The sequence below is a fragment of the Pelobates fuscus genome, chromosome 5 (assembly GCF_036172605.1).
Source record: "Pelobates fuscus isolate aPelFus1 chromosome 5, aPelFus1.pri, whole genome shotgun sequence".
NCBI classification, from domain to species: domain Eukaryota; kingdom Metazoa; phylum Chordata; class Amphibia; order Anura; family Pelobatidae; genus Pelobates; species Pelobates fuscus.
Genome location: NC_086321.1, coordinates 284,720,437 through 284,739,931, shown reverse-complemented (window position 1 = coordinate 284,739,931; position 19,495 = coordinate 284,720,437). Strand labels below are relative to the sequence as shown.

The 19,495-nt window shown below is 42.3% G+C and overlaps 1 protein-coding gene across 1 annotated transcript in view; it reads left to right on the top strand.

Annotated features, from left to right (window-relative positions):
- Positions 1-1,781: 1,781 nt before the first annotated feature.
- LOC134612853 (disintegrin and metalloproteinase domain-containing protein 10-like) overlaps positions 1,782-19,495 on the top strand; it is a 101,406-nt gene continuing 83,692 nt past the window's right edge. Inside the window, exons 1-2 of the mRNA XM_063457302.1 lie at positions 1,782-1,868; positions 17,228-17,375. Of these exons, the coding sequence (XP_063313372.1) occupies positions 1,799-1,868; positions 17,228-17,375 (218 nt within the window). The 5' untranslated portion in view covers positions 1,782-1,798. The remainder of the gene's footprint in view (positions 1,869-17,227; positions 17,376-19,495) is intronic.

The window sequence follows — 19,495 nt, the reverse complement described above, 5'->3', positions numbered from 1 at the left end:
CCGGTGTGGGCGGAGCATAAAGCGTCTCCGTTCGAATCGCTGATCAGTAAGTATAACACATTGGAATCCGATTCATGAAAACTATACTAAAATGTACATATTTGGATCCTATTACAGCTACTCCTTTTTCCCCTCATCTATTAGGCCACCAGTGTATATCACCTGGAATTCCTTAAAGGGACACTCCAGGCACCCAGACCACTTCTGCCCATTGGAATGCTTTGGGTGCCAACTCCCACTATCCTTAACCCTGCAACTGTAAATATTGCAGTTTTCATAAACTGCAATATTTACATTGCAGGTTTAACTCCTCCTCTAGTGGCTGTCTACTAGACAGCCACTAGAGGGCACTTCCATGATTATAGCACACACGCTATGTGAGGACCTCCAGCGTCGCTGAAATCCCCATAGGAAAGCATTTTTCATTGCTTTCCTATGGTGAGGTCTAACGCGCGTGCCGCACATGCGCAATACCCCCCGCGGGATGACGTCAGCGGGGTAGGAGTGTGGGCGAACCCTGAACCAGCGCCGAGGTACATCGGCGCTGGATACAGGTAAGTCACTGAAGGGGTTTTAACCCTTTCAGCAACCTGGGATGGAGGGTGGGAGGGAGGGAGAGGGGACCTGCAGTGCCAGGAAAACAGTTTGTTTTCCTGGCACTGGAGAGTCCCTTTAAATCTCCAAAGTGACTCTCCTTCATTATCCAAGTGATTCTCTTGGACAAAACATACAGGTATTTTCTCCCTGAATAACATCGTATCAATATGATTTCTTCAGTGCGGAATTTGATCTTCATGGAATCCCAATATTTTCCCAGTAGCACCCAGAGTTCTCCATATTCAGTGCTCCAACAACTTAGAACACATCCAATAACAACAAGTTTCATACTCTTGTAGTGCACAGAAAGTTGCATCCCTAAACTCTGAGAAAACAAAACTGAGTACATCTAACGGGGAGGTGTTGTCAGTAAGAAAGTTGACAAATTAATTCACAAAGACCCCTGATGGTGACATCGCCGCTCAGGGTCCGGTGGGTCAGGTAAAGCTGAGATTTACTTACGTAATCCTGTTCCTCACGTGCACGCCCATCTTGTTCCAGCTGGTCCTCTTGGCACTGACAGGTGTTGGGATTGACACTGTAACTGGACTGCACAAATTAGGAAATAATAGTCAAGCTTACACTAGAGTTGAGCCAGAAAAAAATGTTTCCAAATCAATACTTATTTACTAAAATAAACTGTCAGAAATTATAGTATTTTTTTTTTTATTAAAGTTTTAGGCCAGGCATAGGCAACATTCGGCACTCCAGATGTTTTGGACTACACCTCCCATGATGCTTTACCAACATCACGGGTGTAAGAGCATTATGGGGGATGTAGTCCACAACATCTGGAGTGCCAATGGTTGCCTATCCTTGTTTTAGGTCATGATAGCCATAACTATTCTCCAAAGCCAGCTATGTTTTTAGTTTGACTAGCTTGATCTTAAATTTGAACTTCACTATGTATTTTAGTAAATAATCATGTAAGTTTCTACATTTTTCAGTTTGGTTTACAAATCACTGCTTAACCAATAAATCTACTTTTGGAGTCATAAAAAATAAAAAGCAATGATAAATAGTACATAATATACTTCACAAATGAAAATATTTCACAGAGAAACACTTCTCTGTATCATGCTAAAAATCTAATAGTAAATGTGTTTAGACATGTGCAGACATGGGCTGGGCAATTGACGTATTTATTCCCTGCAGTCAAACTCACAAAAAGTACACTGCAAAAGGACAGTAAGCCACAGCAATGCTCTCCGTACAGTATTTTACTGTTTTTCTAATAACTGAAATCATATTTGCAATAGCCGCCAACTCAGGTAAGCTAAACCTCAATAATTTGGGGAAAAATGGATAAAGGTTGTATCTAATGTAACATATACCTGATCTATGTTTTGAGGGGATTTTTTTGTTTTGTTTTAAGGAAGTCAAAGATACTGGCATGATACTTAAACTGGGCTGGTATTGTGGGATTGCGTTATGTAGGATTGCCCATCAATTCTGGCATCAGCCATGTTTGCAGTAATTATTTAAAACGGCAAAGGTTCCTTATCTCATAGGGTCATACAATCATAGGTGGTGCTATGTCGGATTGCAATGTAACACAAGCTTTACAATGTGATTACCCTGCTGCAAGATACTTTTTACTGATTTAATGGGCTCAATCAGTTTTCTTGCTTGTATTTAAGTGTATCATATGGTAGTCAATAAGCCTATGCCTAATACAAGGGAAATTTTAATTCCTTGAAAGGGTTATTTACAGTAGTTTTACTCATCTAGAGTTCAAAGTAAATTTAACCTTTCAGTTCTGCTATATTGACCTAACATTTTAAATTCAGTTTGAATTCAATTTGAAGGCTTGACATTTCACACTTTAGAGAGTAACCATTCTAGTGCTAGAGATCTTATGTTCCATCATGCTCAATGGGAATCACCGTGCTTGAGCACAGCCGGTTGTCATAGACCTGAAATGTGTGTGTGTGTCCTATGTGTGTATCATGCCTGTAGTGTGATGCAATCGGGATAATGCAAATTGCCCACAACATAGGGGGCTACAAGGAACCCTTTAATACATTTACACTGATCAGCCACAACATTAAAACCACCTGTCTAATATTGTGTATGTCCCCGTCATGCTACCAAAACAGTTCTGATGCGTTAAGGTATGAACTCCACAAGACCTCTGAACGTGTCCTGTGTTATCAGGCACCAAGACATTAGCAACTTAGAAAAAACGATAAGTCCTGCAAGTGCAGCCTCCATGAATCAGATCTGTTGTTTTATCACATCCCAAAGATGCTCAATCGGATTGAGTGGTTTTGGAGAATTTGGAGACCAAGGCAACACCTTGAACTCTTTGCCATGTTCCTCAAACCATTCCGGAACCATTTTTGCAGTGTGGCAGGGTGCATTATCCTGCTGAAAGAGGCCACTGTCATAAAGGAACACCATTGCCATGAAGAGTTGTCCGTGGTCTGCAACAATATCTAGGTAGGTGGTACGTGTCAAAGTAACTTCCACATGCCAGGACACATGGTTTCCCAGCAGAACATTGCCAAAAACATAACACTGCCTCCGCCGGCATGCCATCTTCCCATAGTGCATCCTGCTGCCATCTTGTCTCCAGTTAAACAACACACTAAAAAAAAAGAAAACATAATTTTAGTGTATTTGCATGTTATATATTAACAAATGGCTCTCAGTAGTGAAATATGACTTCTCTTTACTTCAGCACATACACATAATGAAATAACACAAGACACATTGGCACAAATAGAACAAGTGCATATCCTTACTATGCTGCCATCTGCTGGAAGGTGGACTGCATAACACCCCAATAAATAACACTCCTCCCCCCTTAGAAGTCTTTGAGATAACTGGGAGGGTGAATATTTCTTCTTGGGCGCCCCAAAAATCACGTTTGGAGCTGCTTCACCTGGACCTTCAGTTGTGCCCATACCTTCTTCCTGTGCTCTGTCAGATGGACTACATGGAACTGGTTCTGCAACAACAACTCCTGAAGAACTGACACCTGTATTATCCAGTGTTTCACCATCATCTGGCATCATAGAAAACCCAGTATGACTAGGACCGGCAGCAGGCACAATCTCATCACTCCGTTCCTAGATCTGATCGACATGCCTTCGTAATATTCTACCCTACCATCAGGAATTTGTACTTTGTATGACAAAGATCCTGTGGCCACAAGTACTTTTGCAGGTATCCATTTAGGCACAGAAACAGTTTCCGACATAGACAGCACTGTCAAGTGTGAATACTCTCACAGTAGATGCATTATAGTTTTTATTGAATCACAATTCTTGCTTCTCTTGTAACTCTTGTAAATGATCCAGACAAGTTTTAATACGCTGGTTCATAAGGAGCTCTGCTGGACTGCCACCAGTGCTTGAGCATGGTGTCACATGTTGTTGCAGAAGGAAGTTTGCAAGTCTACAATTCCAATCACCTTCAATAATTCTCTTTAATGAGTCTTTGGTGGTGTGAACCATACGCTCAGCTTGACCATTTGATGATGGGTGAAATGGTGCAATAATAACATGTCAAATAAGATTACTTGCCATGAAAAATTTGACAGTACAAATCAAACAAATAGAGGCTGCGCAAAATGTTGCTATGTGCACAAACAAAGTGCTACCAAAATTTATTGGAGGACAGAATATTAAACAGACGTTTCGGGTACAACCCTTTTTCAATGCACCATGAAAAATTTGAATTCTGATTATGTAAATTGCGTTCCATTATCAGACACAACTGTATCCAGCAACTCATGTGTAGCAAACAGCCTCCTTAGAATCTTTATGATGTATCAGATGTAGCAGATGTATCTGGAACAACTTCTAACCACTAGAATGGTTACTCTCTAAAGTGTGAAATGTCAAGAATTATAAAAAAAAATCTGTCCATGAAAAGGGCCATCTAAATCTATATGTAAACGGGACCAAGGTGACCTAGTCACTTTCCAAGGATGTACTGAGGCTTTAGGTGGAGCATGACGAGTTGATTGACATAGTGCACAGTTCTTCACCCACTTCTCAATAACTTCATCCATTTTAGGCCATCAAACATCAACATCAACTTCTGGCTAAAGCTTTCATGCGAACTATTCCAGGATGTCCCTAATGGAGCGCAATTAATACTCGAGCTTGTCCTACATTTGGAATTACCACATGTTTCTCCATCATATTCACGCTTTATAGGCGGATATTTCATGTTGGCGCACTACAAATGGTTTGAACTTGTCTTCCACTTTTGATTTTCGTCACCCCTCAAAACCCAGTTGAGCACACGGGACAGCAAAGGATCTTAATGACTGCTTAATAGCGGTCAGCAACTCGACAGAGTCTTACTTACCTCCGCGTGGCAAGTGTGGCCTGGTGCTCACCGGGCGGGAGAGGCGGTCGATCTTCCGATCCTGGGATGCCCAGGAGCAGCTACTTCCCGGCAGGAGCTCCGTTACCCCCCCTTGGACCGGTGGGGGTTATCCCGGTTCACCCCTGAGAGGCTGTCTGGAACTAATGGACGCACAGAGCACAGCCACCCAGGCTGACATACTCATCTGCGACTCTCCCAATATGGCGGCAGCCGCGTGTCCTCCTGGTACCAGCAAAGCATGGCAGGATATTGAGTCTAAGCTGGACAGACTCTTTAATCAATTTTGGAAGCAAAAAACAAGCAGGAAGCCCCAACAAGCTCCACCACAGCCCCAACAAGCTCCACCACAGCTAAGCAAAGCAGTCCCCATTAAAATCCACCAACGCAAAAGGCGTCGAAGACGGGACCGGAGGCACAAACAGAAATGCAGAGCCTGCCCCACGTCAAGCACCAGGGCCGGACTGGAAACTAAAAGCAGCCCTGGAAAAAAATTCTATACCAGCCCAATAATGCGTTGCGCCAGCATAGTGTGCTGATATAGAGGGTGAAAAAATAACTTGAAATTGAAAACTCTTACTCCAACGAAAGAACGCATATAGGACTTCAAAATAAACAAAAGAGTGCCTTTATTTTAAGTAGACGTACATTTGCATGTAATCAATGTTTCAGTACACCTACTTTGGCCTATTAAGGACATTTTAGTAATGATACTGAAATGCTGAATGTCTGCAATTGCACAACTAAACAAAAATTAAGTTAGCTTGTTTATTTTGAAGTTCTATGGGTGCGCTCTAAACTTTAAATATGTTATGGTGCATGAGTATGCAACTAGCAACAAGACTGGGCCAATACGTGTTCATTACATATATATATATATATATATATATATATATATATATTAATGACATTTATGTGTGTATTATGCATATATAAATGTATATTACTATATGTGTAAATATTATAGGCATAATTATATGTTACTAATACACACATCAATATATATATATATATATAAATATATATATATATATATATATGTGTGTGTGTGTGTGTGTATTACTATCAGGATCACATCAATTTACGTCTATTACTTTTACCTCGTTTAGTGTATCTTGTCTCCAATTGTCTCCTTTTTTTCACTTACAGCGACCCTTGTGCATCTTTTACTTCATCCCAGTCCCTGTGTGTTTCTTTTTTTTTTTTTAATTCTTTATTTTTGTGGTGCAAATATATAACACAAGCTTTTGCCATGCCTCAACAGCAGATACAAGATAGGTAAAGTACACATATGAACACTTTTAAGGCATAGAGGGTCACTGCACACATTTTTGAAATTAGGTAGCTAGGTCATAGGGGAATCAGACACGTCTATAGCGTATATAACATAACATATCATGTGATCTATATAAGCTACGTATACATGAGTGAGTGTGAGACAAGCCGGTGAAGCATGAGTGTCAGCAGAGTTAGTTATTAAACGAGTAAAGCATTAGGCAAACATATGAGTCAATGTTAAAGTAATTGGGAACAGGCTATCTGATCATATGCCTAGTGAGTGCTGTATAAGCTTATAAAAACAGAAAAGTACAGTATTAGATAATATAAGATAATCAGGCTGGATCTTGGTGAGTAGCTTTGAAGAAGATAAAATAAAATAAAATGAAATAAAATGTCACGAAATGTAAATGAGATGAAATGCCACCAGGCAGATCGCGGTACACTGGGTCGTCATCTGCGGTAATCAGGGTGGAAAAGACCTCTATGTAAAGCCGGTTGGGCTGTACCTTTACTAGCGTTTATGTCCGTGTGGCGGTGCATGCCGCCAGAGTGTCTCTTGGCGAGGCTGTCTGCGGTGAGTGCCTTTCATGTCTTCCGTCGTGAGGAGTTAGGGCAGTCGTCGTTGCTTGTGTCGTGCGAGGTGTTGATAGGCAACCTTTTCACAGGCATGGTCGTGTTACCCGATCAGAGGGTAAGTACGGGTGTTGTGCTGTCCAGTTCACAATGTCCAGGTATGAGTAGCGGTGTGAATGAGCTGTTACAAGGTGGTATCTTTTCCGGGCCTTCCCCCTGCTACGGTCTCGTTGATAGGAGGCCGGGGTAAGGTGTTCTCGCTTGGGGCATGTGCTGAGTTTGCAGTACGAGTAGGCAGTAGAGTTGTAGGCTGCCATCTTCTCATCCCCACCTCAGTTGCATGCTGAGGGTGTTCACAGATTCAGCTGTGTGGTGTGTGGGGTCATTGGCACGGCCTGCACAGCCCACCTCCAGCGGCCTGTGGGGAAGTCTTATCTCGTTCGGCCATTTTGTTGAGGCCGCGTGATAGTCATTGGCAGTCAGCGCAGAGTGACCCAGGTGCGCCTTAGAGGAGTTTGCCTGCCTGGTGAGGACCGGGATAACCCCCACCGATCCAGAGGGGGGGGTGAACGGGTCCGGGAGGGCCCCAGCAGCGTTGTGATTCATTTCAGCCGGGATGGAAAGCGAGGCAGCGGCCGTCTGCTCCACTCCCCTCCCGGGTAGGCCTCAGTCCCCAAGCCCCAAAGCATCTCACCGGGACCCAGTACCACCCGATATCAGGTGATCTAGCTGCACAGGGACACTCCAGGATCTTGTGTCACGAGTTCCCGGGTGTTTTCAGGCTGAGTTAAGTGGGCTTACGCCCAATATTAGCTGGATTCCCCAGGAGCCGTAGTGACTTGCAGCCTGCTAGCGTGGCCGCCCGGCCCCGCCCCCCGTTTCTTTTTACCCTTCTCCAGCCTCTGTATTTCTCTTTCCCTAGCCCCTTTTGCGTTGTTCTTAGCCCCAGCCAACAAACCTTCTGTGTCTCTTTCTCCCCTCTCCTCCCTGTCTCTCTTCCCCCTCTCCTCCCTGAGTCTCTCTTCCCCATCTCCTCCCTGTGTCTCTCTCTTACCCCTCTCTCTTTGTACCCCCATCCCCTGTGTCTCTCTATTACCCCTCTGTCTCTTTGCCCCCCCTTCCCTGGTGTCTCTTTAATACCCCATCTCTTTGCCCCCCATCCCCTGTCTCTCAATTACCCCTCAGTCTCTTTGCCCCCCCCTTCCCTGGTGTCTCTCTATTACCCCTCTCTTTATCCCCCCATCCCCTGTCTCTCTATTACCCATCTGTCTCTTTGTCCCCCCCCTTCCCTGGTGTCTCTCTATTACCCCTCTGTCTCTTTGTCCCCCCCTTCCCTGGTGTCTCTCTATTACCCCTCTCTTTGCCCCCCCATTCCCTGTCTCTCTATTACCCCTCAGTCTCTGTGTCCCCCTTCCCCTGTGTTTCTATTACCCCTCTATTTATCCCCCTTACCCTCTATTTGTCCCCCCTTCCCCTCTTTTTGTCCCCCCTTCCCCTCTTTTTGTCCCCCCTTCCCCTCTATTTGTCCCCCTTCCCCTCTATTTGTCCCCCCTTCCCCTCTTTTTGTCCCCTTCCCCTTCCCCTATTTTTCTCTGAACCTGCTGCAACAGGAGGACTGAGGGAGGGGGCGGAGCTAACTACCATGCTCCCTCCCGGTTCCCATAATTCCCAGCATCTACACATCATAGAGTAATCCCTACTCTATGATGTGTAGATGCTAGGAATCATGGGAACCGCGAGGGAGCTTGGTAGTTAGCTCCGCCCCCTCCCTCAGTCCTCCTGTGCTGACAGCTGTACTGCTGTCAGTATCAGTGAGTGTGCCGCCGGATCGCTTAGGCGGCCGCCCGGCACACTCACTGATACTGACAGCAGCATAGCTGTCAGCACAGGAGATGGGGCCGCCGGCCGCAAGGTGAGTAATCACCTCATAGTGTGCCGCCGGACCGGCCACCCGGCGGCACCAACATGCGGCCGGCGGCCGCGATATTATTAAAATACAGGGAGCAGGGCTCCATCTCCAGCCCCCCAGGTGCCGCGGCCCACCGGGAAATTTCCCGGTATCCCGGTGGGCCAGTCCGGCCCTGTCAAGCACTCGCCTCCACATTAAGCCACAACAATCCCGCACCGTACGTGAAGCACCACCGGGACAGATCCGACCACCCGACAAAACAAGCTTCCACCACCTCAAGCCGCAAACCCGGCACTCAGCCCTCAACTTGCCTTTGTTGTTCCAGGTATCAGGGACTCCCAGGGTCTGCACCTGGCGCTCAGAAGGGATCGGATGAGCACAAGCAGTAAACAGCAGCCTGCCAAGCATGTCCCACTATAGCCGATCCTCCACACCATGCCTTTGATCACATGAACTGCTCTCTGCACATTAACTAATCGTAAAGTAGCAAACGTTTAAACATGTCATTATTTCACCTCCTAAAGAGTTTATTGTTGTAGTTCCTTACATGCCTTTACCTTAAACGTTCATGTATTATGTCATTCACTAGTCTCATCTCATGGGGCGATTCACACTTGATTTATAACTAGTGGTGGAGCTGCTGATATAAATACACAGTTGATAACGTGCAAGCTACACCCTAAACATGACAGCCATCTTTCACAACAATGTACTGCTATATACTCATACCCTCAGTGCAACTAGCCATGATATGCGCACGTTCAGCCTAGCATGCTCAAATATAACACACTTCTGTCTAAAAAAATAAAATAAAATACAAATAATAAAAAAAAAAAAGAATGCAGCTTCCGAATTAATCTAAAATGGATGCTGTCCAGGAGGTGGAAGGGTCTGGGAGGGAGGGTATGCTGCTGATTGGCTGGAATGTGTCTGCTGACTGTGAGGTACAGGTTCAAAGTTTACTCAATGATGATGAATAGGGGGTGGACCGAACATCGCATATGTTCGCCATCCGTGGCGAACGCGAACAAGCTATGTTCGCCAGGAACTATTCGCCAGCGAACTATTCGGGACATCTCTAGTCAGGATAGATGCCTCTGGAATGGGAGGTACTGGTTGAGATGGTACGCATACCAGTGTCTCAGGGGCCAAATAAGCATTTCTGGACAAAAGTGTCTGATGGGCCTGGGCAATCTGGTCCATACGGTGATCCTGTTCTTAAAATCTTGCCTCATAGGAGGCCATTTGCTGTCCTAAACCTGCAGGGCCCATGGTCCTATCATAATGTCAGAATGTAATACCCCAACACGCAGAGTTTAGGATAGCAAGGGACAAGACTAGGATATAAGGTATTACCCGGACTTAGAATGGCCAGACTAAATGTCAGACAGAGATAAAGCGTAATCAGAAACGAGACGAGGTCATGGTAACAGAGAGACTACGAAAACGAGAACAAGCCAGAGTCAGGTAGATGGTAATCAGTCACACGGGCAAACAAGACACGAAAGGGTTAAAGATAAATTCAGAGTCAAGAACAAAGCCATGGTCAATACCAAAATAAACAAAATAGATCAAGGAACGCACTAAAAGGTACTGACACAGAAACCACGATAGGACAAAGTGGATAGGGCTAGGGAAGTTTAAATATCCTTTAACATTTGATTGGCCCACGTGGGGGTGCTGGAATAACGTGGGCCAATGGGAGCCTGAATCAACTTTTGGCTTCCACTGCCCCTTTAATTAACCCCTTAAGGACCAAACTTCTAGAATAAAAAGGAATCATGACATGTCACACATGTCATGTGTCCTTAAGGGGTTAAGAGCGAGTTTGTGACTCGAGCCGTGCTCCTAGTGCCAGGCGGGCCACGGGACCGATCACTGCGGTCAGTGCACGCGGCTAAGTCAGAAGAGGAGATCAAGCCGCATGCGGCTCGTGTGGAGGCAGGAGTGATCCAGCCACACGCGGCTCAAGCTTAGGAGCCAGGTCGGTCCCAGGATAAGGTAAATACAGCCACAACCACTTATCCCAATCACACACCTTTCCTAACGTCCTATCCCATTAAAAGCATATAAAACAGATAAAACAGATAGACCCCCTACTTCATCCAGGTTACCGATCGATGGTTCGATATTCTGAGCCTTCTCTGATTTACTGTACATGACTATTCGATATTCCCACAAATTTTATATAGCATTTTATGTTTGTTTGAGACCACCTTAAAAATATTGGATATCGCTAAAAATCATGATCACTATATACTTTCTCTACAAACCTCTAAAATGAACCAAACTACTCATCCATCTGCTATACCACTTTATCCCACCTAGAACTAGTGCCCAGTTAAAACACTTGACTCTTACTTACCCACACTCAGTCATGCCACACACATTTCACCACTACTCTCACTGAATCCCTCTAACTACGGCTAAATTCATCTTCTACATCAGAACACTATTCCTAAGATTGGGTTGTATCCATGTCTCGGGTCTTTCATTTAGAATAGGGGCAGCTTTGGTCTCCTTCAACACTGACACTCCAGTGCATATTATTAAAAGATTGGGCAGATGGAAATCCTCAGTCTACAACCGATATATTCCTCATCCCGAGAAAGAAATGAGGAAAGCTTTTAAAAGTTTGGCTTTGTAAATTTGATGCAATAAGTGTGTTTTTCTTTAATACCTTTTCACCCTTTTTGCATGAACCCGATTTACATATATTACTAATATGTTTCTGAACATATATATTATATTATTCACTCACTCACTCACTCACTCTCTGTGCCGGCCTAAGACATCATGCTGCCTAGGTCCAACGATAAATGACTATGGGGGATGATGTATAATAAACACAGGTTACTGGCTATGGGGGGGGATAATGTATAATAAACACAGGTTACTGGCTATGGGAGGGATAATGTATAATAAACACAGGTTACTGGCTATGGGAGGATAATGTATAATAAGCACAGGTTACTGGCTATGGGGGGATAATGTATAATAAACACAGGTTACTTGCTATGGGGGGATAATGTATAATAAACACAGGTTACTGGCTATGGGAGGGATAATGTATAATAAACACAGGTTACTGGCTATGGGAGGATAATGTATAATAAGCACAGGTTACTGGCTATGGGGGGATAATGTATAATAAACACAGGTTACTGGCTATGGGAGGATAATGTATAATAAACACAGGTTACTTGCTATGGGGGGATAATGTATAATAAACACAGGTTACTGGCTATGGGAGGGATAATGTAAAATAAACACAGGTTACTGGCTATGGGGGATAATGTATAATAAGCACAGGTTACTGGCTATGGAAGGATAATGTATAATAAACACAGGTTACTGGCTATGGGAGGGATAATGTATAATAAACACAGGTTACTGGATATGGGGGATAATGTATAATAAACACAGGTTACTGGCTATGGGAGGGATAATGTATAATAAACACAGGTTACTGGCTATAGGGGGATAATGTATAATAAACACAGGTTACTGGCTATGGAAGGATAATGTATAATAAACACAGGTTACTGGCTATGGGAGGATAATGTATAATAAGCACAGGTTACTGGCTATGGGGGGATAATGTATAATAAACACAGGTTACTGGCTATGGGAGGATAATGTATAATAAACACAGGTTACTTGCTATGGGGGATAATGTATAATAAACACAGGTTACTGGCTATGGGAGGGATAATGTATAATAAACACAGGTTACTGGCTATGGGGGGATAATGTATAATAAACACAGGTTACTGGCTATGGGAGGATAATGTATAATAAACACAGGTTACTTGCTTTGGGGGGATAATGTATAATAAACACAGGTTACTGGCTATGGGAGGGATAATGTAAAATAAACACAGGTTACTGGCTATGGGGGATAATGTATAATAAGCACAGGTTACTGGCTATGGAAGGATAATGTATAATAAACACAGGTTACTGGCTATGGGAGGGATAATGTATAATAAACACAGGTTACTGGATATGGGGGATAATGTATAATAAACACAGGTTACTGGCTATGGGAGGGATAATGTATAATAAACACAGGTTACTGGCTATAGGGGGATAATGTATAATAAACACAGGTTACTGGCTATGGGAGGATAATGTATAATAAGCACAGGTTACTTGCTATGGGGGGATAATGTATAATAAACACAGGTTACTTGCTATGGGGGGATAATGTATAATAAACACAGGTTACTGGCTATGGGAGGGATAATGTATAATAAACACAGGTTACTGGCTATGGGAGGATAATGTATAATAAGCACAGGTTACTGGCTATGGGGGGATAATGTATAATAAACACAGGTTACTGGCTATGGGAGGATAATGTATAATAAACACAGGTTACTTGCTATGGGGGGATAATGTATAATAAACACAGGTTACTGGCTATGGGAGGGATAATGTAAAATAAACACAGGTTACTGGCTATGGGGGATAATGTATAATAAGCACAGGTTACTGGCTATGGAAGGATAATGTATAATAAACACAGGTTACTGGCTATGGGAGGGATAATGTATAATAAACACAGGTTACTGGATATGGGGGATAATGTATAATAAACACAGGTTACTGGCTATGGGAGGGATAATGTATAATAAACACAGGTTACTGGCTATAGGGGGATAATGTATAATAAACACAGGTTACTGGCTATGGAAGGATAATGTATAATAAACACAGGTTACTGGCTATGGGAGGATAATGTATAATAAGCACAGGTTACTGGCTATGGGGGGATAATGTATAATAAACACAGGTTACTGGCTATGGGAGGATAATGTATAATAAACACAGGTTACTGGCTATGGGGGATAATGTATAATAAGCACAGGTTACTGGCTATGGAAGGATAATGTATAATAAACACAGGTTACTGGCTATGGGAGGATAATGTATAATAAGCACAGGTTACTGGCTATGGGGGGATAATGTATAATAAACACAGGTTACTGGCTATGGGAGGATAATGTATAATAAACACAGGTTACTGGCTATGGGGGATAATGTATAATAAGCACAGGTTACTGGCTATGGAAGGATAATGTATAATAAACACAGGTTACTGGCTATGGGAGGGATAATGTATAATAAACACAGGTTACTGGATATGGGGGATAATGTATAATAAACACAGGTTACTGGCTATGGGAGGGATAATGTATAATAAACACAGGTTACTGGCTATAGGGGGATAATGTATAATAACCACAGGTTACTGGCTATGGAAGGATAATGTATAATAAACACAGGTTACTGGCTATGGGAGGATAATGTATAATAAACACAGGTTACTGGCTATGGGGGATAATGTATAATAAACACAGGTTACTGGCTATGGGGAGGATAATGTATTATAAACACAGGTTACTGGCTATAGGGGGATAATGTATAATAAACACAGGTTACTGGCTATGGGGGGATAATGTATAATAAACACAGGTTACTGGCTATGGGAGGATAATGTATACTAAACACAGGTTACTGGCTATGGGAGGATAATGTATAATAAACACAGGTTACTGGCTATGGGGGGGATAATGTATAATAAACACAGGTTACTGGCTATGGGAGGATAATGTATAATAAACACAGGTTACTTGCTATGGGGGGATAATGTATAATAAACACAGGTTACTGGCTATGGGAGGGATAATGTAAAATAAACACAGGTTACTGGCTATGGGGGATAATGTATAATAAGCACAGGTTACTGGCTATGGAAGGATAATGTATAATAAACACAGGTTACTGGCTATGGGGAGGATAATGTATTATAAACACAGGTTACTGGCTATAGGGGGATAATGTATAATAAACACAGGTTACTGGCTATGGGGGGATAATGTATAATAAACACAGGTTACTGGCTATGGGAGGATAATGTATACTAAACACAGGTTACTGGCTATGGGAGGATAATGTATAATAAACACAGGTTACTGGCTATGGGGGGGATAATGTATAATAAACACAGGTTACTGGCTATGGGGGATAATGTATACTAAACACAGGTTACTAGCTATGGAGGATAATGTATAATAAACACAAAAAAATAATAATACAAAAAAAAAAGAATGCAGCTTCAGAATTAATCTAAATTGTATAGGAGGTGGGAGGGTCTGGGAGGGAGGGTCTGCTGCTGATTGGCTGGAATGTGTCTGCTGACTGTGAGGTACAGGGTCAAAGTTTACTCAATGATGACGAATAGGGGGCGGACTGAACATCGCATATGTTCGCCGTCCGTGGCGAACGCGAACAAGCTATGTTCGCCAGGAACTATTCACCAGCAAACCGTTCGGGACATCACTAGTGTACACCACTTATGGTGTATTACGAGTTCAAGTATACCTTGTTCCACAAGACGTGTAATCTCAGCATCTATTTTTGGTCTGAGAGCTAATGTAATTCTGTGAGGCTTCATATGAATTGGGGGTACTGTTGAATCTAACACAAAAGAAACAGGAGGGCCTTTAAAAATGCCAAGACCTTCTTCAAAAACTGCACTACATTTATCAATCACATTCTGTAAAATATCTGTGGATACATTATTAACTAGAGTTAATGAAATTCCTAGGGAAACAAACCACTCTCTACCTAGCAAACTTGCTCTTTGTCCCTTAGTAATTATTAAATGTAAGTGTCCTCTGAATTTACCATATTTTACTGGTATAAAACAAGCCCCCTTAACATCCACAGATCCAGATGAATATCACAAGGCAATATTGAAGGGCCATTATGAGGCCATAACAAGGTAAATGTCTCTTCTGAAATCAAAGAATATACACACCCGGAATCAACTTCCATTTTGCACGTAACATTTTGCAGCACAATCTCAGTGTAAATCTTCAGTCCTGATGGTGAATTTTCCACTTTATTCACATAGACATTTGAGTAAACACCTGTAGTCATTTCACTATCTGAAACGGTATGTGGAGTATTAACAGAGTGGGCTGCGTTTGGTATTGTATTCGCATTCTTATATTGGGTTTAAATTCCACTGGTTTGTCTTTGGCAAACTGTCTTTATGTGACCTGTACGTTTACATGTGTGGCAAACTGCATTTCGAAAACGACATGTATTACGCCCGTATTGCCAACTGTAACTATAACAAGTTCCTTTAAATGGAGCTGTGACATCCGTGCGTTGTGAAAAGTTATTTGATTTAACATCAGTCTTCTTCACTAGATTTATTTCAGGTGACTTATCTTTGCTGGAGGAGGATTGTATCTCTTTTGAATGGACATATGCAGCCTCATTTGCGAGCGCTTCATCTTGTGCAATAGTAAAAGTTAAATTCTGTCTTGCAAGAAGTCTCCTCTGCAGTGCTTCATCTTGCACCCCACACACAAGCCTGTCCCTTAACAAGGATTCTAAACTTGTACCAAAATTGTAATGTTAGACAGCCTGTGCAGTTCTGCAATGTATGCTGCAATGATTCCAACCTGTCAGCATATGAGTCCCATGAGGTTGGATTAGCCAAATCAAATTCCTCCATGTGTCCCAGAGAAGCCATGCTGGAGATATGATTTCCAAACGAAAAGTTTTACTTCCTCATGAAGGCTATTTTATTTCCTTTATATATACCTTCTGCAGTGTCCACTTACTGACATCCCATCTCGTCGCCAATTTAATGCATTTGTATGTTATATATTCACAAATGGCTCTCAGACAAGTAGTGAAATATGACTTCAGCGCACACACACAATGATATAACAGACACTAACACACTAACACAAACAGAACAAGTGCATATCTTCACGTGACCCCGTATTGCCTGTCTAGATCCTTGGCTACAGCGATCACACCTCTGCTCATTCCCTATTTATTCTATATTTGGTAACATTTTATTAGCTAGCCGCTGCATTTTGGTCTTCTTCCATTTAAACCTTACATGCACGGTATCTTCTGACACCTTTCTATCATGGCCAGCATAAAGCTTTTCAGTAAATTGAGCTACAGTAGCTTTTTCTGTGTTATAGGAGCAGACAGGCTGGCATTCACTCCTCACATGCATTGGGCACAGATGACCACATGCTGGTTTACCAGTTTTTCTTCCTTGCACCACTTTTGGTAGGTCCTAACAACTGCATACCAGGAACAGCCCACAATATATGTAGTTTTTGAGATTGCTCTGACCCATTGGTCTCAACTTCACTATTTGTCCCTTGTCAGAGTAACTCAGATCTTCCTACTTGCCCATTTTTCCTGCTTCCAACATGTAAAATTCAAGAACTTACTGTTCACTTGCTGCCTAATATATCCCACCCCTTCATAGGTCCCATTGTAACTATGTAATCAGTGGTTTTGATGTTGTGTCTGATCAGTGTAAATGTTACATAAAGGCCAAAGCTAACCATGTTAGCCTAGTTATGCTACAAAATTAAACGTACTGAAATTTTTAATGTAAATGCTGCTTGACACTCAAGACGCTGGATACTTTAATGGAAGTTTTCAAATAAATCTCCCATCCTCCTAACCTTCTAGTTGACTTTGACAAGAAAAGACCATTTCTGAAATATTATGAGACGATTTCGTATGACAACAATGCCCTGCATCAGCATCACCAGCGATTAAAGCGAGCCACAAATGAAGAGGAAAGATTAATACCGCTGGAACTTTTTGCATACCAAAGGTACCTATGATACCTTTACATCTGGTATCTTTTTTTTTTTATAACTGTGTAGCAATTTGTGGTAAATTGAAAGGTATATATATATCAAGTAAATACGCTGTAAAGCTTTGCAAAGTATCATACTAGATGCAAAGATGTGTGTATAATTTGTTGTGACATTTTTTGCAAAATAACCACATGCAGTTTGATGGGTATTTGAAATGTAAGAGGGTGATTTGTATGAAATATGTATGATGTATCCAGAATTGAACTTAAAGAAACACTCCAAGCATCATAACCACAACAGTGCACTATAGTGGTTATGGTACCTGGAGTGCCCTGTAGCCCCTCCATTGTACGTACTATTAGTCAATCCATTTAAGAGTGGTTTAACTTTTTGCTTGGGGTCTACTGGTCATTACTTTGTGCCTCCACTATTTCAGACAAAGTGTCATAACCACCAGTGGTACAGGGCTTAGTTCATTGGCCAAGATAAATCAGCTGATACTTTCTGCCAATGAGCTAGCCCTACAATGCCAATTGAAACACCTACTTTCAATGGCTTCTTTATCATATGCAAATGCTACCTATTGTTTAAAAGAGACGAGATATCAAGCTCATAACTAAACTCTTTTCAAAAGTTCAATTGGTATTGAGATTGATTGGGTCCAAACAGCAGCCTATCAATGCATGCCCAGAGTTAGATCAGATGTTTAATCATAAAACATCATTGCATATTCACCATGAGAGTTATGAGACAATAGTGAGTATTGAGAGAAACCCATATTGTTTGTTGACTGTGAAGCTTGGCATCAATTATGAAGATGACTAAAGATCACTTCTAGAACATTTTTATATTTATCTTTGCTCTTCAGAATATAACATCTAATATTCTACACTCTCAAAGAACTACATTCCAATTCAATTCAAGAGTTTATAGACTCAGAATCATCTCATCCATATGCATATCCAGCTTTTTCTTTAAACGTTTAGTTACATCATTTTAATCCTTGATGTTACATGTTAACTGTCGTTACATACAACTGTCATCCTGTGTTACATGCAACTGACGACTTACTTGTAAAAGGTCCTGACTTCTCTTACCCTTTCTAACTTCGTAAACAGAGTGGTTAGTTTACCTTATGTCCCTCAAGGCCCCCCTCTCATTTTGCTTCTACTGTATACAACATTTGTAAAAATGTTATTGACTAGAACTCTCAGCGGAGGGACCTTACTTCTGTTGTCCTTATTTTTGCCATGCAGACCACTGACACTTGTATCCCCTCCACCTCTTATTTTGAGATGTTATTCAAAATCTTACATAGGCTTCTTTTACCCCCTTATTACATTTTAAAGCAGTATTGTCCCCAGAATGTAAATGTGGTAAATGCAATCAAACTGAGGTGGACCTGCTTCACTGTTTATAGCACTGTTCCCGTTGTATGCCACATCACAGTCCTTTGGCAGGAATATGCAGACCGAGCTTGCAGGAAACATTTTTATGAAAGCCTTCCCATACTTTGAAATCTCAATCAGAGCTCACTGATTGATTGGCTTGTAAGTCAACCAATCAGAGTGCTCTGGCTGGCAAGTGTTGTCTCACGAGGCCTGCGTGGGGATATTCCCATGCAAGTCTTGTGACTCAATCTGTCAGAGCACTCTGGTTTGGCTTAGAAGACCTGTCTCCACACCCATTATTTAATTTTATGTCCCCACTCAGTGGCCACGGTGCCTGTGCAAGGGCCCTCCCAGTAGGGGGCCTTTGTCAGTGACTGGTCAGCAATAGTAGAGTTGCTTGTTTTTAGTGCAAGCGTTTTTGCCGCCCTAGGCAAAAACAAATTTGCCGCCCCATTCGCTCCACCCAATCATGCAGACTAACACACACACTGACTCAAGTAGACACACATTGACCCATGCAAACTGACACACACGCACTAACCCATGTAGACTGACGCACACTGACCCATATACACACACTGATCCATGCAGACACACACATATAGACACAAACTGACCCCTGCAGATACACACATATAGACATACAGACACTTAATGACCCATACAGACACACACACTGACCCATACAGACACACAATAACCGATACAGACACACAATGACATACAGACATACACAATGACAT